This window comes from Pinus tabuliformis, chromosome Q (assembly GCF_031772625.1).
Source record: "Pinus tabuliformis cultivar Carrire ecotype Pingquan chromosome Q, CPIR1, whole genome shotgun sequence".
Lineage (NCBI taxonomy): Eukaryota > Viridiplantae > Streptophyta > Pinopsida > Pinales > Pinaceae > Pinus > Pinus tabuliformis.
Window position 1 is genome coordinate 268,741,265 of NC_142296.1, and position 24,287 is coordinate 268,765,551.

The window sequence follows — 24,287 nt, forward strand, 5'->3', positions numbered from 1 at the left end:
GATTATGGATAGGAAAATAAATCAATATAATAATATCCTAAAGTTTTCAGGCTGCCAAATGCTTAAATTTATAAACAAATCAAAGACTTCAATCCTACTACATGCGGTAGATCAATCCATTCTCCAAAATGGCCTAGAAACTTCTATATCACTTGACTGTAACCTTTCTAAACATTGAAGGTTTTAATGTCTGATGTTCCTTCCACCAAAACAAATAAAATACTGTTACCCATATTATAGCAGACTCCATTTTAATACCATGTTTTATGTGATGGAGCTACAAGAGTGGCCTTGATACATAAAAGTCCATTTACTCAAATATATACCCTACTTTCTCGATCAAGATGAAGTAGTCGATACATCGTAATTTCTTGTTGCTTGAAGTATCTCCTATCTTGCTTGTCCACCAGAACCAGGTTCAAGTAATATTTGACACTAAATTTATTGTTTATATAATAATTACTTGTCGAACTTCCACGCGTTCCCATTAGCTATGGCAGTGAAAATTTACTTAAGCAAAATAAAATTCTGAGGAACAAAGATATGAATTAAAGAGAGATTATATATATATATATATATAAATGCATTTTGACCTGCATAAACTTGAGGACGCACAAAATCTATCAGTGGATTGTCCTTGGCAGCTTCTAGTATTCCCTTGACAATCTGAAAGGGATTCTTCTCGTGCTGAAGAAGTTTGCTCACGGAGTTATATGGACTTTGAAGTCCCTGAACGTAGAGTTGTTCAATTTGTTCGAATGTTTTGAAGGCAGCTTCAGCTCCATCGGTGATACTCAAATTTCATAAACAATCCTGAAGTTATCAAGTGGGTAAACATATTGGAGTCTGAGATTGCACAGTTGGAGGAAGCCAGTTGGAGGACTCTGAGATTTCACGGTTTGTATTCATAGGTAATTCTCTCTCTCTATGCATAATGATCGATTGGATTTTTTTTCTTATATTAAGACATAATAAGTTTATTTTTCCAGGATGATGTCGATGAAATTTCTAGTTTGCCATCAGTAACAGGTATATTTAAAAATGACTTCAATACATAAGGCATGGAAGATTAATGATTACATACATTGCATTTCGAATCAATTACACAATATGATATTTGAATTTTGGCATTAGACTACTCTTTCTATCTAAAAATGGAAATAGAATTTAGCATGCCATAGTCGGATTACATTTGACATATTTGCTGAAAGTTTTCAATATATTGTGGTTTATATAGATAACAACATTTGGAGAGAATCCTTTAAGGTAAAATTTTACAAATATGCATTATCTCTACTGAACATAAACCCCTACTCGAAAAAATTTAAGTATAGCTATAATATTTATTAGGAAAACTTACGAGTCATTGATTATTCTTATAATTGTGTTTTTGGATGTCCCTTCACAGTGTTTCGATCTTTGAATGCTTTTTCTACACGTGAGTTCACAGACATAATCAATAGATACTTTTAAGTGAGTATATTTTTTTTCTAATATATGTTACAATCACGACAAGAGTAGTCTATTAGGATCATCTTCCTGCTATTTTATATTGTGATTACCTGGTTACTATCTTCTCACAATTAGAACATTCAAGTATTCCTACAGAGAGGAACTTTTGCATGCCATTGATTCCCAACTCATACTAGTACATAAAGAATTAGGAATGGCAAAAGCTCGTGTTGATGTTGCAGGATTTCAGTAGATCACTTGGAGAACCTCCTCCAATTCACACAATTCTTTGGAGCTACTCATTTGAAGTGAGGATTTAGTTCCCATTAAAGTGTAACAAGGCTATTAACGTCGTAAATGTTTTAGGTTTTAAATTTTTCCTTGACAACAATAACTAAGCTACAGACAATTCTACGTTTCATGTGAAATGTATTGTCATTTTGGTTATGTATTGTAGAGACGCTTGTATCCAATATAAAAAAGCTAGGGACCGGTTACGATCCAAACGATCCAATGAAAGTGGAAGCAATAGGCCAACAGAGAAATTTGAATAGGATGAACTTGATTGACAATCAAGGTCCATGTTAGTGGATGCGCTTGCTAAGAAGGTCGTTTATATGCTTATAAAACAAAATTCTATTTCATCTTTTGGGAAGTTTCAACAAAGAAAGAAAGAGTTGGAGGCCTGTCATTCTAGTGGCCCCCCACTTCGTCATTCAGAGTCTTTTGATAATTCTAACACTCAGAACTTTAAGGATTATGATAAGATTGTGCTTGATAGCGAAGGGAAAGATTCTCAAGTCACAGATGAACCCAATGCTAGAACGAATGACTTTATGGGTAGAGACGAGAGAAGTTGGGAATCTAAATTTTAAGAGAAGGAAGCTGTAAATACAACCATTCACTCCCATGACATAGACAAACGTTTGAATATGGAATTTGCAAGTCATGAAAATAGTAATAATTATGACACGGTCACGAGGAGACTAAGCGTTGAACCTACAATGAGTCTATTTGAAAACAAGAAAGACAACATAAGTGATCCAAATGATGGTTGTATAAATATTGTAGATTTAGAAAATCAAACGTTATTGTCTATGGGAGAAATCAATTCAAGGAGGTCTAGTGGAAAGAGTGACATGAGCATGGATTTATCATTGCCACAATCCACCAACAATGAAAATGGAAAACATATTTGTCTATAAAATTATGTTCTTCAAAATACCAAGATGAAATTGCAGCTGAAGGTAGATGAAACCGTTCTATTTCCAAGGAACCTTGTTGAAAGATGCAACACCAAACTTTATTTGAATGAAGAGATAAGGAAGAAGGCCCGAAAACTTGAAGCATCTTTTGCTGGCAAATTCAAAAGCCATGTTGGGCCTAATGCTCTAGTAATGAACATAAACGTTGAACATTATGAAGGTATGGCATTGAAAGAATCAACCACTGAGAAGGAAATAAATGATAATTCTGGAATGTTCAAAATTTCCATGGATTTGAATCTACAATTTTTGGAAGAAATGATTGAAAACATGAAGAAACATGTGCATTTGGGTGATGGTTGTTTCTGGCTGAGAGGGAAACACTATGACTTATACATGCTGAAATGAGAAGAAAAGTTGAGGGAGATAGAGCGTTCAAAAAGGTTGGAGAGTGAAGAAAAATTTAAGGTGATGGAGAAATTCCGAGAATAGAGTAAAGTAGAAATTTAAGGGAAGAGAAATCCTGCTAGCCATATTAATGTTCGGACCCAAACTATAAAGGATGGAGAAGAGGAAACCGACGATTTATTCAAGGAACACATAGGTAACAAGCAAAGTACGAAAGTTACATTCAAAAATTCTTGTTGCGATGGTTTCTCCTCCATCTTCTAAGGATCTGCCAGGGAAAACAAGACCATCCAAACCAATCCCTTGTCTAACTACAACTCCCATTTCTATTTCTTCAAATAAGAAAAGAAATCAATCTAGTATGGCTAGAAACTGATTAGCTACATCTGTTCCCAACAAGGAAAATACCAAACCCTCTCCAGGGAAATCTGGCTTTGGTTTCAATTCAGTTTATCGAAAGATAGGATCCTTTTTTAATGCACAACATCAAAATAAGAAAAAGAGTTGCAAGAAATCTTCTTCTCCTATATAGGTTAACCGCTCTCCATTTGCAAACAATATGAATGAGAAGAGACGACACAACAAAGATATGATGAAAATTTGTGTCAATGTGAGTGAATTGAAGAGTTTGTTAGGCCCAAGGTATGAAAGAGATATATTGAGCCCATTGAAGGCTTCCAATGCAAAGAAAAACAATATCTTTGTTGAAAGTAGACCTTTCCTCACCAAAGGTAGACGACCAGGAGTAAGCATTGGACCTAGAGCTACTGAAGCTAAATTTTCTCGTCTGAAGAAAATGGGGTATAAAAGTTTAGACAAATAGCGTAGTATTTTTAAATCACCAAATTTTATAGATGTAGAAAAGTATTGCATGGTGTTGACGGTGTTGGACAAGCCAACATTCTGGGATCACCACAGTATGAAGTCCCAACTAGACCTCACACCATTTGGTGTGGGTGTCCCATCCGATATGATACCCCAATTGCCATTATCTTAAATTTTTTCCTTAGCTCTTGTTGGTTAGCACAAGAGAGTGGTCTTCTTTGTCTTCGAGTAGTGAGTTTCACGTGCCTGGTGAGTGATTGTGTTACTTGTGTCAAGGTTCTTTCACTAGAGAGAGGAAGGGTGGGAGTGAGTCCGAAGTCGAATGGGAGAAAACCCAACTCTGTTAGGAACACACAACATAATAGGACGTGCATAGCATCCGAAGGAGGAATCCACGCAGATGCGAGAGGTACATCACACAACCAGAAAATTTAGCGCTCATCAACAGGTCATATTTGACCCTCAACAAATTGGTCAACTTGAGTAAACTTCGGCCTTGAAACAACAAGATAAAATAGCCCTCAAAACTATCAAATTTAGCCCAGTTAAAGCCTGGTAAAATATCCCACCTGCATTTAGCCTTAGATATAGTCAACGATACTCAACAATCAATGTTAAGCCTTGATTTATGTTCCCAAAAAATGTGATATGCCCAAATACAGATAACCCTCACAAAACATTCAAAGGAGGTCAATGCATGTTGGTCAACGCGTCGTCAAACTATCCAAAAATTTGGTCCCATGAAATTTCAGCCTCCTGAAATTTCGCGCTCCTAAAACTTTAGACTGCTAAAATTTCACTCCCGTGAAATTTCAAACTCGTGAAATTTGAATCTCCTGAAATTTCTCTCTCCTAAAATTTTAGATGTGTGGAGAGAGAGGCCCAGAAATCCATACCAAATCAATGAGGAAAGAGAGAGAGAGAGAAGTGTGAAGATGAGTGAGTCCAAAGGAGGCTAAGTCACCTACTATTTATATGCAATGTCGAGGATGAATATACATGATTGTTTGGCTTTTGAGCCTACATAGGTTTGCTAGCCAATGTTGACAATATGACCATAATCAAAATGAATTCATAACTTCAATTTTACATGTCAGAATGAGAAAAATATCAACTGTCATAAATAAGATGACCCATGTGGATTTTGGCCCTAGTTTCCAATTTCAATAACCACCCCCCCCCACCCACTCCCATCTAGATATATAATGATTAAGCACTGTAGTATAATCTCACATTATTTGTACTAGCCTGTGAGCTCACAAAACTAATGCTAGTGTATGAGTAATTTGAAACAGTATCTTGGAGAAACTCATCTCTATCTGACCAAATGTGTAATTCTAATAAAAAAAATGGCCAATAGCATCACCCCTGAAAGGCTAAGTGCAATAAGGCATCTAATGCATTATTATCTTGTAGTCCAGTCTATCCGAGCTTCTATTCCAGCATGACCTGCAAACTTTGAGCTAGAGGAAGATCACACTTCAGGAGTTGGTTCCTTTCCTAAATGTGAGTTGCATTACTTTGTCTCATAAAGCCTCATATTTTATGAGAGAAAACTTGATGGTAATGCTGCTAACTATGTTGATTTTGTTGATGTTAATGCTTCTCAATTTTGATATTGTGATTTTGGGCAGCACCTTCATCTTACCTCGAATAGACATCATTCAAAAGCAGTGGAAATGACCCCAACTCTAGCTTATCCATCATGAACTATTTGGGTGTACGACACTAGTTCTTGAATCTAGCCTCCTCCCCTTCCAATGCCTATCAAATATGCATACATACAAGCTATTTTTTCATGAAAAGGACTTCCATAGTTGGTCATACTGGAAGTTCAGGTAGGATATATCAACTTAGCTATGGATTTGTCGGCCCATATGACATATAATTTTTTCTGGTATGGTAAGTTGTGTGGAACAATGTGGATTTACGTGGTGTGAAGAATGGAACTTTAGCTTTCAAGGTTACTCGGTCCAGAAATTCAATTAGCGTATCCATTGTTTGTGGGCAGGTCAGACTATTTTTCTTGTAGAGACATGATCAGAATCACTTTATCACCTACAAATCATATTGAAATGTACTGGTCAAATTTAAACTTTAACAAAAGTTGTTTTACTGCCCATTCTTCAAATCCATTGAACTTTGATGCCTTAGCTGTAGATTTGTTCTACGTTTTCACATAAATTTGTTCTACATTTTCCAGTGATTCACCAGTAGTTAGGGCTTCAGGTTTGAATTTTGATATGTTCATCGATTTGTTCGACGCCTAATTTCGTGAATAAACCAAATCGTGGACAAGTGAAACACAACTTAATGATGACTCTAATCCATTTAAAAGGGAGGCAGTTGTTGTCATAGAAGGTCTAAAGAAAATGGGTATACACCCAATCATGGTTACAAGAGATAACTAGACAGTGATCGATGAAATGCAGGTCCCTTAGATCGATGGAAGGCAGGTCTCCTACACTTGCCATACACCTTGCCTTAGTATAACTAGGTGCCCTATAATATTAATTTATGCTCATCATAGGAGAGCCAAAACTAACCATTGGTTGTGATTTTTCTATAATCAGTACTTCTAAGTTAATCAGAAAATCTTTGCAACCCAATTGGCTATCGACACATGATGATCATAAACTTGCAATAGAATCTTGATATCATTCTCCACTTGCCCAAGGGAAACTTTAGATTTCCGATTCCAAATAGGGCACTAACACAATATTCTTCTTATCCATTTTAGCAAAAAACTCCCTCTTTCATTGGGGAGTCAAATACATAAAGAAGGAGATTTCCAGGCTCTTCCATCACAACTTTGATATGAGGATGGAATTAGTTTTATCGAGCCCTAATAGGTATGCATCAAATGTGTTAGTGAGAAGGTCTCATCAATTAAACAATGAATACCTTTTCGAGAAGATATCCATGGACATACAATCCATAATGCCAAATCTCAAGTGAATTTTCTACATCTTAAACTCATTTATTTTGATCATTGGCATGCGATAACGAAGACTCACTTGTTTATATTTTCTCAAGTTTATTTATTTGTTGGATAAATAAATTATGTTGTTCAACTTTATTGGATTATGTCTGATTTCTTTCCCTCTTTCCTATCCCCTACACGTTAGTTTCCCATTTCATAGTTTTTCCACCATTTATCTCAAGCCATGTTTTCTTCTACCTTCATTTTTTCCCTTTCATGGACAGTTGATTGCCATACCATCCCCATCCTTTTTTCACACGATTTGATCCATCACACCCTTTCTTTGCATCCTTACAACTACACAATTACATGAACAATGAGAGGAGCATGACATTGATGAAGACACAAATTGTTGTTAAAGTAGCCATGCCCCACTGTAATATATTCAATTACATTGATGGTAAGTAGAGTGGTGTAGCGTCCCTACTCTGATCTATGCAGGTGGATGATATTCTTTTTAATAGAGGTGAAGGAAACAAATGATTGTGAGCTCCCTTAAATTTAGCATTCCCTCTCCCTTTGACCAAATATTCATTGCCTAACTACTAAGAAAATCGTCCACTAAGCTAGTGTTCTCATGTGAAGAATATACATTTCGTATGGATGTCTTCAAACTAACTATGTAGAAATTTATATTTCAGATTTAGCTATTTTGTCCATCTTAAACTCACTTTTCTCATTTTTCTTAATCTTTAGCATGTGACTGAAAGTCAAGAAAGTCTTATTCACATCTATTCTGTTAGACTCCGTCTCATGTCAGAGATTGATTCTCCTTCAAAACCCTGTTTTGAAGAAGAAATCATTAATGTGTTGTTTTAGATTATGTAATTTATCTTCAGCTCTTCAACTGGCAGCGTCTTCAAGCTCCTACCTCTGTAAAAGCACAAAGAAAACAAAGCATACATCAGACTCTACTGTTGATGAATTGGGTCAAGTTTTATCTTCATATGGTTTCAACTATCATGGCACAGAGGTTCTCTACAGTGGCACCCTTGGTACAGAGCTTACTTGTGAAATATTCATTGGTCCAGTTTACTATCAAACTTCGTCATATGGTTTCAGATAAATTTCAGGACAATGTCTTTGTGCAATTATTCTGCTTCATCCAGTATCGCTGATGTTGCAGGTCCAGATCTTGATCAAATAGTCATAGCCTCATATACCCTTGAAAACTAAAGGAAGCCATCGATTTATATAATGATATGAAGGCTGCTGGTATTGTTCCCTCGCTTCAGACATATAACACAATGATCAGTATCTATGGGAAGGCTAGAGAATTAGAGAATGTTGTTCAGATATTCAATTCATTGCAGAAATCTGGCCTCTCAGTAGATGAAAAGACATACAACAACATGATAAGTTGTTACGGGAAAGCTGGTTTCTTCCGTGAATCTGCTGAGTTGTTCAATAGGATGCGGCAAGAGGGTATAAAACCTGGGAAGATAGCATACAATACCCTTCTCGATGCATATGCCAGGTCAGGGCAGCATACCAGAGCAGAGGAAGTTTTCATTGAAATACAGGATGCAGGTCATTCTCCAGATTCCTATACTTACCTTTCACTAATTTGTGCTTACACAAACTGTCAAAGATTTCAAGAAGCAGAAGACCTCCTCAAGAGAATGCATCGACAAGGGCTGGCCCCAGGACTTGTCCATTTTAGTCATTTGGTTTTTGCATTTGGAAAGGCTGGCTTGGTTGAGGATGCTTCCAGGTTATACATGGAGATAGAGAAGGCAGAACTTAAGGGTGACTTGGCTTGTCACCGCACAATGCTGAAGATATACCGTGACAATGGTCACACACATGAAGGGATTCTCTTGTTCGAAAAGCTGCAGGATTATATAGAACCCGATAAGCACATTTATAGGATGGCTATCGATCTTTATGAATCTGCGGGGAAGATTGTAGAGGCAAAATATATTTTACAATTGATGAAGAACAGGGGTTTTTCCTATCGATCGAAATTGAAGGGTGGAATCAAACTCAATACTTCTGAGCAAACGTATACAAGAGGCAAAAGAGAACCACTTAGTTAGAAACATAGACATCTGCATGGGTGTCTATCAAGGTCAATCACAGAAAATAGACAAGATCTTCATATGAATTTGGCATTTACTCACATTATATCTTGCACTGATACCCCAGGAGGAAGGATAGTGCCGCTGTCCCATAAAAATTGGTCATAAAAATGATTCCTTTTAAATAGAAGACAAGAGTGAAGCTTACAATGATTTTACAGAGGTTAACATCTCTAGCAAAATACTAAGTTTGGTCTAGTGATTCATGAAACGTCTTACTTTGTTCCCCTTATTAAATTGTGCGATATCACTCAGAATAGTTAAGATACTCGGGATTTTCTTGTCTACTGTTCCATGAAAAGGATAGAAATTAAGCCTGCAATTCGTGCAATTGATACAGCGATCTGGGCAGTACACTGCAGAAGGTTGGCATTTTCATGATTTGTGGCTTTGCAAACAAAAGCTACGATCTTGATGGGATGAAACTGACCCAGCTTTGACCATGATAAGTGGGACCTCACCTTTAACATTAGCACAAGCTGAGATTTGCAATATCTTCTTATGTATGTTCGTATGTATGAAGTATACAAATCCTGATTCTGTGGCATCGAAGAAAAGGCGGTTTAATCTCTTTCCAGGATACATGAGTCGCTATAATAATTCTTTGGCTAAGGAAGCTACTGAAAAGTATATTCAATTGGCACATCAACATGGCCTTACCCCAGTTCAAATTGCACTTGGTTTCACACGTGATCGCCCATTTGTGACAAGCACAATTATTGGTGCAACATCCATGGAACAGCTTAAGGGAAATATTTCTGCTTTCACAACAACCAGAACTTTATATCCAGAAGTTATGGAAGGAATAGAAAATATATTTTCCAGATACAGAGATCCAGCGATGAGATAGTTTTGCACTCAGGATTTTCTTTTAATTTCCAGTTTGAAAACCCAAGCAATGACACAAAACACATGCCAGATACAACATTCTGCTTATTCAACATGGGGTCCCTCTCTCCATTGTGTGTATTTCCTGTTGAATTTAGATTGGACCTTGATTGCGCAAATTTCTGTGCTTGATTTGATCAGAAAATGCCATCTCTTTGGTGATTAAGGTGCTTACAAGAAACTCAGGCATCACGTGGCAGTTGTTGCAATATTTAAGGTGTTCGTTTCATCTAAGGAAAATATGCGGCATAAAATCTGGACAGGGACCATTTATGGCATTGCAGTGACATCGTAAAGGCCATGGTTTTGCTCATCATCCCGATTCTCTTGAGGAAGACGAAGACGCTGAAGAGGCATTCAACATCATGACTTGGCTAAATAAATACTTAGCTCAAAATAGAAAGAGCAGTTTTTTCCCATTTATTTTAGATCGTATTTGTAATACATGAATTGTTTATGCCCCCGAGCTCAACTGTCTCATAGCATTTTAAGACATCTGTCACAGCAGAAAACGAGGTCAATTCGCCTACTTTTATCCTCAGTCCCGATTCAAAAGGATCAGCGCTCCATATGTCAAGCCATCAGAGGATTTTAGAGGAACGCTGTTCCATGTTTAGAATAGATGAAACGCCCTTTCATAATTTTATGTAATTTCAGGTGAAACAGCGTAGAGGTTTTAGGGAGTCGATTTGTTTTTCCTTAGCAGCATGTATTTATTGTATTAAAAAATTCATTTGTAAAGGAGAGAGAAGAGAGGGGAGAGTTTCTGAGTGCTGAGAGCTGGAGGAGAAACTGAGCTTCATTGTACAGTCAATGACAGAGATTCTTAATGAAATTTCATAGCTCTAACATCTGAGATCCCTGTGGTATGTTAATTTAGCATAGGTGTTTCTTGTGTTTCATATGTAATCTGTTATGTTCCATTTCACTACATGATCATATCTAAATGAACAAATGAAGTGTTAAAGTGAGAATTCATGCCTGCCATGCTCCACTTTTAAGTTTGTTCAATTCAATGTTTTCTTCTGTTTAAGGAGGATTCAAAGTATTATTTTCCCTCCTTAGCTCCTCACCAGTCTTGCCATCCCATTTAAAAATCTAGATTTGATGCTAAATTCCTTGCCTACCTTGCCTCAGTCGTCAACCTGTGTTGTTCATTATATTTCTCTGTTTGAAGCTGTCATTTTGCCCATGCAACCCAGAAAAACCCCGTTATTTAATTAAAAAACCCCAAAAACCCCCAAATCAACCTTTTAATCAGTTTACTAGCCTAATATCAGTGTTACCTTTGATTGGTCATCACATTCCATTGAAGATTTTACCGAGATAGACCAGAGAGAGCCTTCTCATACCCCGTAGGGCTAGCTACGAGGTGAAATGGTTTGATGTAGCTTTTGAGATTTGCCTTTTCAGCCTGAGGTGAAATCTCAAGTGCTAACATGTTCAATCTTATTATCTTTGCATATAAACAGATAAATAAATTCCTCATTTTATCGTCCCATTTACATTTTAGGTACAATTGAATTAGTTTATTCTACTAGAGCAATTCATGTGAACTAGTTTCCAAGCATGAATTTCTCTTCTTGTTTGTCCTTAGCAAATTGAGATTGAATAAAAATTTTCCTTGAGAATAAAACAAGTGAAGATTTTTTTCACATCTCACCTCTTCTCAAACCCAATATCTCTTCTTTATATGACTTTCTTCTCTTGAGGCTAATTCCTCTACTGCCAATTACAATCAGTCTACGACCTAATACAACCAAGTTGAACAAGATTATAGACACAACTTGTGAAGAAAATAAAATAATATCTAACCCAATTGAGTTAAAGATATTGCACATTGTAGCTAATTTTAAGAGTAATGGTAAGTTGTATGCAAAGACACCCTCACTAACACTAATCGATGAAGAGATTTTAAATTTAAAGAATAGGTGTAAGATTTCTTGAATAAAGCTAATAAATTTTAGAGTAGTCATTTAAGTAACAATCCATAGGTAAGGCTCTAGAATCTTGCAGGCCAATAAAAGACAAATAATTTAGTTAATGGAAATTGCAAGAGAGAAATATGAAGCTTAAACTTAACTTGGAATTTGTATGCATCCAACCTGGAAAAAATGTGTAAAGTCAGGTTGCAATTGGCAGCCTTGATAGATCATGCTTTGTCCTTGTATAGTTAATCCAACAGAGCAACGTTTTCTTGGTATCCCCATGATGAAAAAGTTGGATGTTATCATCAAAGAGTTGTTAATTCTCTTGAATATTTGGTAGGTTTCAACGAGTCTATAACAACCAAGGTTCGTATATTCACTAATATTAATAATATATGGAATATGGTAATATACATAATAGGACAAGTAATATTTACATATAATTAATATTTATATATAAGAATGTTGAATGTACAATTCATACCATTGGTTCCAAATGAGTGTTGAAATTCAATTGCAAGTTAAATTTCTGATCTTGGTAATTACTTGTCAGATAATTATTATTCTCTTACCATTCTTTGTTCTTCGTCAAACAATTATACTTTAACAATTTTAACTGTAAGGGATTACTAATTCCTATGATTTCTAGCCTATATGGATGACTGTTAGGATCCAAAGGTATTGGGGTTGTCTTGGTTTTTGACATGGATATTTTTTGGGATGTAAATATATATGAAAGAAGAAATTCAAGTGGGTGAATTTGGTCAGATACATTGGAAGGGTGTGTAAATGAAATTTTTAGAAACAATTCCAAAATGCCATTTGTTTACCATATTTGATATTTCTGGTGGGTATGTAGACATAACATGTGAAAATGATACGATGGGGTACAACTAGTTAAGAATGGGCCACTAGTGGAAATGATAATAACTTGGATTTATATATTGTTTTTCACACCGAATTTACATCATGGTAAAAATATGAATATCCCATTAAGTATTCCCTAAAGATAATTCAAGGAATCTCGCCTTTAGCCTAAGAACATGGTTGATTAATCTTTTAGGTGTAAAGTTTTATTAGAGGCATTGTTTGTTTGATTTGGTTAGAAAAGGGTTTTCTCTTAGTTTTATGTGAATTTCAATTTATCATTTGTAGCATGTTGAGAAATGGGAAAAAATAACATGTGACATTCATTTTTCAGAAATTGATGTTGAATGAGAGGATGTAGAATTTAACAAAGCTACAATCTTCATTGGTAAAGGCAAAGGAACATCTTAAAAATCTGTCTAAGAGTACACCATATAGAAAGTTTGAATATAAGTAATATGTGGTTTTTTATTTTGCATATATGTTATTTTTCCTACCACATTAAGGTCGATTTTTCTATTGTCCTACTTGATTGACACCTTCTCATGATAGGAAGACTTAAAATATGAATTAATATGCTCCAGAAACAAATTAGATTCGAACTTTATAGATATAAAAGATAAAAAAATAAAAAATGTCAATGCATTTTTTTAATTGTTTCTTGACCCTGATGTGGGCAGGTTATAGGAAATGAGATTTAAAAAAGGACGGGGAGAGAATGTAGAGCATGTATTGGATATGATTCATTTTTTTTTGGAGATCCTTCAGGCACTTGCTCCATCAACTTTGGAAATGTTTCTGGTAGGGATTCCTATTATTTTTAATGTTTGTATTCCTTCACCTTGTCACTATTTTGGGAAAAAATATCTTTTAGGAATGTTAGACAAGACACGGGTAGAGAGGTAAACAAATATTTTATAACTGCAATGCTCATTCCATGATATCACATCTATTGTTTGATTGTATTTTGAACGTTTCCTTTGATTTTGTTTTGTTTTTTAACCATGAAATTGAAAATACTTGGCATCATGTCATTTTAAACATCCAAAGCTTGAATATGGGATTAGTATTCATGATATTAATTGAAATCCATTTACCTATTTTGTGATAAGGAAAATTTATGACTATTTGAAAAAGTTTACTTTCATTTTTTTATTTGAGCATAGGTTTTCTATATACTTGACCAAGTTCATGTTTTAGAGAATCAAATCTGTTATGAATAAAATGATAAGGACTATAAATCACACCTTGCATTATTTGTTTTCACAAGTTATCTACAGTCTGAGATTTTTAGTATGTAACTTAGTTAGCTAGATTGTGCTTAAGATTTCTCTGAAGGTTGAACGCTAAGTTACTAAGTTTTTATTTTCTATGGTGACGTTTGAATTTAATTGTTTATATAGGTCATGTAACAACATACTGTCCACTATTCGATCCAACTGAAGAAAAATTATTTGAGTTTCTGGATTTTATGGAGAAAAATGGCATTGACATTGCCAATGTTGATGTATATGTCGTATAAATATTTTATAGTATACTTTAGTTTATATTCCAATATTCATTGTATTTCATTTCTTATTGTCTACATTGTATCTCTTTTATTTTCAGGAGAGGAACGCAATATTGATGGTAAGAAGCAAGAATTGAAGAAATAAGAGAACAATGACACTGGAGCGATAAATGAAAAAAGAGAAAGAAGAGAACCAGTCTAGTGATACCCTTAGAGCCAATATCTCGGATAAGACACACAGAAAAAGATTGATCCTCAAGTCTTCAAAGTTGGTGAATTCACTTGCAATGTCTTGGAAACACAATGATAATGTTTTGAAGTGATGAAACAATATTTCATGTTTAAATTACAGTCCAACCAATATTAAGTTAGAAAATAATATTGTAATACTTGAAATTTTATATAATATAATTTACGGTTGAAATTATTTATAGTTGCACGTGATATTATGTAGTATTGTAATTAACATATGTAACTTCGTGTTTTCATACTAGATGAATATGCATATTGTATGACATATTTTTTATTTAGTTGCAAAATCATACTAATTAATTTTTGCTTATTAATAATGAACACATAAAATCAATCTAAAACTACTGAATTAGTAGTTCATATTGATTAATGATGAACACAAATAAAATGAATATACAACTAAATTAGTTTTTTATAATGATTATTAATGAAAGTAAATGAAATGAATATAAACTACTGAATTAGTGGTTTATATAATGAATATGAAACTACCAAAAAAATATAAATGACTACTGTAAATGATAAATTTGTGATTACAAATGATGACTAAATTTCGCATTACTATGACTATTAGTAGTTAATTTATAGTATCTTATAACATGACCAAAATATAGTCATATTTCTCTGGTCATTAATTGGTTCCAAATGGTGACTAAAATTTGTATATATATGACTGCTAGTAGCTAATTTATAGTATCGTATAACATGACCAACATTTTGGTCATATTTCTTTGGTAATTAATTGGTTTTCTCCGGCGATCATATGGTAATATATTTGTTGTATATTTTGTCATTAATTGTGATAATTAATGACTAAGTCAATGACAAATTAACGACCAAATATATGACTAAAAGTACTACTAGATGGTCAAATGGAGACAACTAATTAATGACTAAGCTAAAAACGACTAAAAGTTGGTTGCGTTGTAAGATACTGTAAATTAGCTACCATTGGTCATCGCCTAAAAAATGGTCGTTTATATGCAAATTTTATTCATTTTTTTAGTAACTAATTAGCCATTTTCTGGTAATGTTTCTTTCTTTTTGTAGCCTACAAGTCGAGTGTGCAGTGCTTTCCAAATATGTGATTAGAATCCCCTGGTCACAATCTTTTTGTTTTATGGAGTAATATCCCCAAGACTTGAACGTTGGCCCAAGCAACCAAAGGATTCAAACTGCATGGGTTTACTCGCATTTTGATAACCTAGATTATTGAATGGATTTGTTTGGTTGCTTTTCATTGAAAACCCAAATTCTTTCTACAGTAATTGTAGAGTACAAAACAACGAACTAACGTTATTAATTTGACTCTAGATCAACAATTATTTTGAAGGGATATTAATATTGCCAACATTTTTATACTCTAGTTAGTCACTATCAAGAGATAGTGTTCCTCGACACCAAACTTTTCGGAAAGGTATGCATTGTCAACTTGCCTCTAAATGCATCCATGATATATGGAAATTTCTGTTAAGATACTCTTTCTCAGTAAGATTCTTGTTATCGATGGTAAGTCACACATTATAGAAATGGATGAGTTTATTTATCATGAATCTTTGGTGCATCCAGCTCTGGTTCACCACTCCAAGTATATTCCCAGTCTTTAATATAAACCTTTAGTTATTTATATTTCTTGCAAGCACTTAGTAACGAGATACATAAAATGTCATTTCTGTTAATTAATTTTGATAAAAGAGAGCCCGATGTTGTGTAAGGACCACCCTAAGGTTGTTTTCATAATGGAAGGTAGTGAGGGATCAACTGCCAGGGAAATACCGAGGCACATGAGCCTAAGTAAACTTGTTATGTGTGACATTAATGAGGCATTGAAAGATTCAATTCAATTCTAAGTTCAACAAGAAAGAATGTTGAAATATGGCTCTTGTATTTTAATTTTCTACTATACATTTAAATCTTCTTTCATAAGCGAAAAAAATGTTGACCATTCTTAAAATAAGATAATTACTCCTAGATGAGGAGTTGGCTAAACATGGAGATTCAATTAACTGAGTGATTGAGAATTTGAGTGTTGAGTCAAGTCGAGTTAAGTGATAGATGACTTTTAGTGTGTGGTCGCATGTCAAGATATTTTAGGCAAGTCGCTAGTTGGAAAAGGATAAATACCCTTCATGGGGTTTATTGTAAGTATCATGTTTTGTGTGATCAATAGAAGAGCAGTAGATCGTGTTTTATGTGTGAATTCATGATTTGTCTCCTCCATCTTTACAACAAATTGGTATAAGAACAATATTATACAGAGCGAGGGAGAATGGATTATCAGCAATTTGCGTGAGAGGAAAAATATAATTTTTGTCATGGTATTTGTGCTACAATGCACCTTGTAGGTGATATATAGTGTGTTATAACACTGGAAGGAATAACATAGAGCCGCATTACAAGTCCATGTGTGTTCCTTGAATTTTTGAAGCCTTAAAGCATTAACACTTTGCTCCCGAACATGCACATCATTTACTGCATATCATTCCCACAAGAGGAGCATTAGCATGTTAAAAATCTAATGCGGTACATAATCACGGATTTGTGTACCATGTTATAAGTGTGTTTTAAAACATATAAAAAGAGATTCGAAAGTTGTTTTTTGTTATATGTTAAAATCCGTTGACCATATATGTTGAGTGGGTACTTTTTATTAAATAGAGAGCACATTAAAAATAAAGGTTTTTTTTTTATATATAAATATTTTTTAAAAAGATTTCTTTTATATATAAAAAAATTTAAGAGATTTTAAAAAAGACTTGTTTTTCGTAAATCTATTTTATAAAACAAAAATTTAGGGTTTTCTTGAAAAGTGTACTTTTGAAAAAATTTATTCAATGAAATTTTCTTATGAAAAGAAATTTTTAGAAAAATATGACTTTCTCAAATTTCTAGCCCCAATTCCCACCATCTACAAGGAATGATTATGACGTATGGGCCATTAATATGGCAACCACGTTGCAGGCACATGATGTTTGGGATTATGTCCAGTTTGAGTTTTTATAACCTAAGGCTGAAGCAGAAGCACAAGCTCTCAATAATGGAAAGAGAACAATGGAAGTCAGACAAGAAGAAGAATGGACAAGCGTTGCAACTTATTCAGTAGGGAATGGACCGAGTAGTGTTCCAGAAGATTATGATCACATCTTCAGCAAAAGTAGCATGGGATACTTTGGCAACAAACTATACACATATGGCCAAAGTCAATATTGTTAAGTTGCAAAGTACTAGGAGAGATTTTGAAAGTTTGTAGATGAAGAAGATGGAGGACATTTATTCTTTCATGAATCAGCTTATAACTATCATAAATCAGTTAAAAATCTATGGTGACGAAATTAAAGATCAAACAGTGTTTGAGAAGGTCCTCAGATCTTTGTCTACCAAATTTTATGTTGTGGTAGCAACCATAGAAGAGGCCAAGGATTTGGCATCATTGATAGTTTATGAGCTTATGGGATGACTTCTATTGCATGAGGCAAGGATAGGTAGAAATAAGGATTCCACTTTAGAGACCTCTTACAAAAGTTAGCTTTATATTTTAAGAGATAGAGGCTGATGTAGAAGTAGATCGAGAGGCAGACGACGGTGCAGAACATATGGTGGTTAGAGAAATGGACGAGAACATCATGAACATGAAAGTGGAAGAAACTATAGAAGCTTCAACAATAATCAAATATTTGACAAATCAAAGGTGAGATTTTATTATTGCAATAAATTTGGTCACTATACACGTGATTGCAGGAAGAAGATAGTTGATCAACGGAAACAAAGAGCTGACGTCACTACAGAGAGTACTAACTCCATGTTCCTAGCTTTCCATACTATGCATGAACCTTGTGATAATGTGTAGGTTTTCGATAGTGGTTGCCATAACCACATGACATGAAACAAGAATTTGGTTGCAAATTTCGATCAATCTGTGTAAACAGAGGTAAAGTTGGGGTCTGAAAAGACTGTGGAAGTAGATGGTAAAGAAGTGGTCAACATTCTGATGAAGCAGGGGCAACCGAAGACAATCTCAGAGGTATATGATGTTCCTAGTCTCAAACATAATTTGTTAAGTGTTGGTCAGTTGACACTGAAAGGATACAAAGTTGTCTTTCAAGTTCAAGAATGTGTTATATATGAGAAGCCCCCAAGCAAGTGATTGATAGAAAAGGCGTAGATGACGAGGAAAAATCTCTTTCCTCTAATTATGAATTACAATGGTTAGGTGAGTTCTTTTAAAGTTGCATGTTATTGGTTATGGCATTTTCGGTTTGGACACTTGCACTTTTCTTCTTTAAGGTTGTTGTAGTAGAAACAAATAATCAGAGGATTGCCTCCCATCAAAGAACCTTCTAGTACCTGTGAGTGTTGCATCTTGGGAAAGCAACATCGTGAGCTAGTGCATAAAGAATTGTGTGGAACTATGAGGACACATTCGATTGGTGGAAGTTGTTACTTCCTCACTTTCATTGATGACTACAATAGAAAGACTTGGGTTTACTTCTTGAAGCAGAAGTTTGAAACTTTTGCAAAGTTCAAAGAATTCAAAGCCTTAGTAGAGAACCAAAGTGATCGACAGATCAAGGTATTGAGGTCAAATCATGGTGGAGAATATGACTCAAAGGCATTCCATGATTAATGTGAACAACTTGGAATCAGAAGACAATTTACGACTAGGCACACATCGCAACCGAATGGTGCAGTAGAGAGCAAGAACAGGACAATTATGAACATGGTAAGAAGCATGTTGAAAGGCAGAAAATTGTCTAATGAGTATTGGGCAGAAGGAGTTGCATGTGTTATTTATGTGATCAACAGATATCCTACAAAGATTGTGATGAATAGAGTACCAAAACAAGCATGGTCAGGTATGTATTGCAGTGTATCTTATCTCAGAGTATTTGGATGTGTAGCTTATGCAAATGTGCCTAAGGAGCGAAGAGGCAAATTGGATGATAAAAGTGAAAACTACATATTCATTGGTTATAGTGAGCAATCAAAATCTTACAAATTGTATAACCATGTCACAGAGAAGACCATAATTAGCAGATATGTTGTGTTCAAGAACAAGAGTCATGGAGTGGAACTGTACACAAAGCAGTTGATGCACAAGTGCCACTAATGTAAGAAGATATTGTAGCCAAAAAGGAGCAGCAAGAATCACAGGTGAAGATACCAAATAGACACACCAACTAGGACTCCAATATTTTCAGAGCAACATGGATCTTCAAGCAGATCAACATATTGATATTCTCTTAACAATCAATCAGGTGATGTATCAAATAATGGTAAGAGAAAGATGAAAAGTTTGAAAGATATTTATGATGATTTGGATTTTAGTTCAAATTTTTCATTGTTGTCATTCCAGCATTGTTCGTTTGAAGAGGCAATAGAGATGGGGTGTAGGCCATGGATGAAGAAATTGAAACTATTGAAAATAATGATACATGGGATTTGGTTGATTTGCCAAAGGAAAAAAATCTCACTAGTGTGAAGTGGGTGTACAAGATAAAATTGAATGCGAAAGGTGAAATTGATGGATTTAAAGCAAGACTTGTAGCAAAAGGATTCTCGCAACAACCAGGAATATATTTTGGACAATGTTTGCTCCGGTATCTAGATTGGCTACCGTAAGAGCAGTTCTAGCCACAACAGCTCAGAACAAGTGGAAAATTTATCAGATGGTTGTGAAATCAACCTTCTTGAATGGAATTCTAGAAGAAGAAATTTATTTGAAGCAAACTTCAGGATATGAAGTTGAAAGTGATGATGAGAAGGTTTACATGTTGAAGAAAGCACTTCGTGGACTAAAGCAAGCGCTTAGACCTTGGTATAGCAGAATTGACGGCTACATGATCAAGAAGGCATTTTGCAGAAGGAACATTGAGCCTACCTTGTACACAAAGGTAAATGAGCATGGACAAATTTTGATTGTTTGCTTATATGTTGATAACATGATTTTTACAGGTGATTTTGAGATAGATGAATTTAAGAAGCCATGAGGAAAGAATTTGAGATGACAAATCTTAATCTCATGAAATATTTTCTTGGCATAGAAGTTGAGCAATCTAAAAAAGGATTTTTTATTTGTCAAAATAAATATGCCAAAGATTTGTTAAAAAGATTCAGGACAGAAAATTGCAAACATGTCCCTACACCAGTTGCAACAGGTACAAAGTTAAGCAAGGATGATGAAGGATCATATGTCAATCCAACCCTATTCAAAAGATTGGGTGGCCGCTTCATGTATCTCACAGCTACAAGACCAGATATCATGCAAGGAGTGAGTTTGATTTTCATATTTATGGAGACTCCAAAAGACAAACATTGGAGTGCAGGAAAAAGAATTCTAAGATACATAGCACGAACTAGAGATTGTGGCATAATGTATGTAAGCACAAAAAAGAAAGATTTGATTGGGTACACAGACAGTGATTTTGCAGGTAGTTTCGATGATAGGAAGAGCACTTCTGGTTTTATGTTTCACCTTGGTTTAGGTGTGATTTCATGGGCATCTAAGAAGAAGCCCATTGTGACACTTTCGTTAACAAAATCAGAATATGTAGTAGCAACATCAGCAGCATGTCAAGCAGTGTGGTTAAGAAGAGTAGTTGATGGACTCAAGCACAAACAACAAGGATCAAAAGTAATATATTGCGAGAACACCTCAACCATTGCCCTATCCAAGAATAGTGTGTTTCATCAAAAGAGCAAGCATATTGATACTAGATATCACTTTATTAGAGAACTTGTGAGCAATGGAGAAGTTCACTTGAAGGCTTGTAAATCTAGTAATCAATTGGCTTATATATTTACTAAGTCATTAGCAAAAGTTGTGTTTGAGTTTCATAGAAAAAACTTGGGTTTTGTAAGTGTAAGTGAGACATAGAACAGAGTCATGTTTTAGTTTAGCAGTTGTAATTAATGGGGAGTGTTAAAATAAGATAATTACTCTTGCATGAGGAGTTGGCTAGACATGTGATTGAGTGTTGAGTCAAGTCGAGTTAACTTATAGACGACTTTTAGTATGTGGTTGCATGTAAGACATTTTAGGCAATTCGGTAGTTGGAAAATGATAATAGTTGGAAAATGATAAATACCCTTCACCGGGCTCATTGTAAATATCATGTTTTATGTGATCAATAGAAAAACAGCATCTAGTATTTTATGTGTGAATTCATGCTTTGTCTCCTTCGTCTTTCCAACAATCATTTTATATATTTATTCAAATTTTTTAATATTGGAAAACAGAGACCAGCTTTTTGATGTCATTATTGGAGACCTTGTAGATCGTATAAAAGGCGGTCTCTGCTATCAGCTTTACACTAAATCCTTTCATGAATTAGTCGTCAAGCCAAATCTAAGTCACAAAGGCAATTTTGTAACGTATGTTTCGAAAAACGAAATCCATTTTGTAACGGTTATTTTAATGTACAGTTGTTTACCATACGATTTAGTTTTAGTCTGACATTACAGTGCACACTAATCCAAAAATTCTTCTTAATGGGCAAACCGTATTTTTCTTACAGGCGAGACATTTTGGTGCTTTTAAGTCACACATAGGTATTTTCTTGTATAAACAAGATATTGAGACGTGTTAGAAATGTAAGCATTTCTTTTGAAATATTCTCTCTTTCCTCTCATATGATTAAAAGGGTCTTTCCTCTGGTCGTAGTGATGCCTTCTTGTCGATGCTTACGCGCACAGTTACTATAAGCAGAAAACCTTTGACCAGAGCTGTTTGGATTGGCTCATGTAGTTGTGGTTCCATACTTTACCCAAGTCATGAGCCAAACGCGTGGTCTCCCAATTTTAGACAAAATTCACAAAAATATAAAAGCAAAGACAAAAATATCTAAACAGTTCCACTTATCCTATCACAGTACCATATCACTCTAAATATGTGTACCCTTTTGATATCCCGCCACATTATTTCTCAAAGTTTTCTTACCAAAAAACCCATATAGTTATATTTGTTAACAAGTGTTTACTCATATGGTTTTAGAGTAATTTAGCTGTACAATAGAAGGTCATATCAAGACTCTCTATGCGGATCAATAAAAGGATATGCATGCTATTACAAAGAAATTAACATAATACTCAATATGCTCAAGCAAACCACTGCATGAAAATACGAGATTATATCTACTCTTATAGTTCAGCCTGTATATGCTCCAACTAAATATTGCTTGTCTTCAGAGCCTCATAGTCCCCCACGTTATGAACTTTGAAAGATGAATCACCATCTATGCTCTCATGGTGGTACGATTTACAGACAAAGTATAACACGCTTTGTGCCAACATCCACATCACATTAACAAAACAATGCAACCCAAGAAGAAGTGCTCCAATCGCAGCCCTCCTCGCTGTCCTCAGTCCATGGCTACGCCCCTCCGGCACTGTATACCCGAAAAACCAAACAATTATTCCGTCAAACATAAAGAAAAATATAAGCAGCGCCAAGGCTGTTATCCTCTTTCCTTTAATGAGGTTGCTGCTCTTCAGAACGGCACCCAGGCCGTAATATTTGTCCTCCAAAACGGATACGACGCTAGCGAGGTGCCACACCACAGTTATATAAATTTGGGAGCAAGCAACGAACACAATTGGAAGAATTACATTGATAATTAAAACCCTCCCTTTCAATTTATCATCTGCGTCTAGTCCCACGGAGGGGGACGGTATGGTGGGGAGGAAGAGGATGAGCAGCAGGCCGCTGGCCAACATGGAGACCGTCATAAAGCCGAAGGAGATTACGAAAAACCACATGAATGTTAACATGAGGCGTTTCCACACCCTGGGAACGTCATTGCCCAAAACCCTAACGTACGATACTTTCAATTCCTTCGTGTTGGCACTGTAGATGGAGGCCACTGTGTACACCACAGCCGCGGTGGACAGCATCCACAAAGTTAAAACGACGGCTATGTCCGCTGCCAGGACCCCCACAAGCTCCCTCCATTCCGAGCCCAATTCACGCCAAGTCGTTTCGCCGGGGTGGATGGAGGCCTCGACTTGCTTCTGCTGGATTTTGAGCAGAATAGGGCCGAGGATGAAGTTCTGACCCAAACTTGCAAAAGTGAGGGGGAGAAATAGGGTGAGAGCCAAAGCCCACAGAAGTTTACTACGGGAGGAGCGGAGGAGGATGTTGAAGGCTTCTCTCACGATGCGAAAGGCGCCAAATAAGTGAAGATCCTCTGCGGCCACTTTCTCCATTTTTCAGAAACCTAAACCTTTGCTCTTGCAATTAAAAAGCCTTGCCTGCTCCAACTGGGTGAGGTGCGAGGCTTAATGGTGGGATTGCTATTATTATATACAACAAATGATGCTTTGAAGATACAGGAATGGTCTGGACTTGGTCAAGCGAATTCCAGTATTCATGTGACGAATGTATTAGCAATGCTCAGGATTTGCACTCTTTCCATGGACCTTCGACGTTGAACGATTCTTTCGGCCATTACAAGAGATGACAGATCTGGATGATGACGAGTGAAAGTTCGTGAGAGCGACTTACATAGCAATCTCAAAAAGTCAACGACAGGTACTACACATTTATCTACGGATGTGCACTATGAAATATCTCGATACGACAATAATGGAGGCTGCTATTTTCAATATTTTATGTGTGTCATCCCATCACGAAAACAAATAAAAAAAATAAAAATTTGTAATACATCGTAAAAACAGTAGACTACGACAAAATGGAATATGTCAAATATACACATAATATATAATTAAAAATTATATTATTTTAATTATGGGACTTCGAATCAATAATTCTTTTTATATATTAAGACTTTATTTATATATATATAGATCTAAATAAATATTATTTTAATATAATTGAAAATTCAGACATTTATCTTAACAATTGAATATTTATTATTATAATTATAATAATAC

General features: G+C 35.3%; 2 protein-coding genes across 2 annotated transcripts; one reads left to right on the forward strand and one right to left on the reverse strand.

Annotated features, from left to right (window-relative positions):
- The first annotated feature begins 8,075 nt into the window (after positions 1-8,075).
- Positions 8,076-9,310, forward strand: LOC149219218 (uncharacterized). Its single transcript, XM_089382546.1, has one exon. It carries the CDS (start codon positions 8,076-8,078, stop codon positions 8,910-8,912), a length of 837 nt encoding a protein of 278 aa, XP_089238672.1. The 3' UTR covers positions 8,913-9,310.
- A 13,252-nt stretch (positions 9,311-22,562) lies between these two features.
- On the reverse strand, positions 22,563-23,600 carry LOC149219219 (uncharacterized). The gene has a single exon (XM_089386748.1). It carries the CDS (start codon positions 23,598-23,600, stop codon positions 22,563-22,565), a length of 1,038 nt encoding a protein of 345 aa, XP_089242874.1.
- Positions 23,601-24,287: the final 687 nt, after the last annotated feature.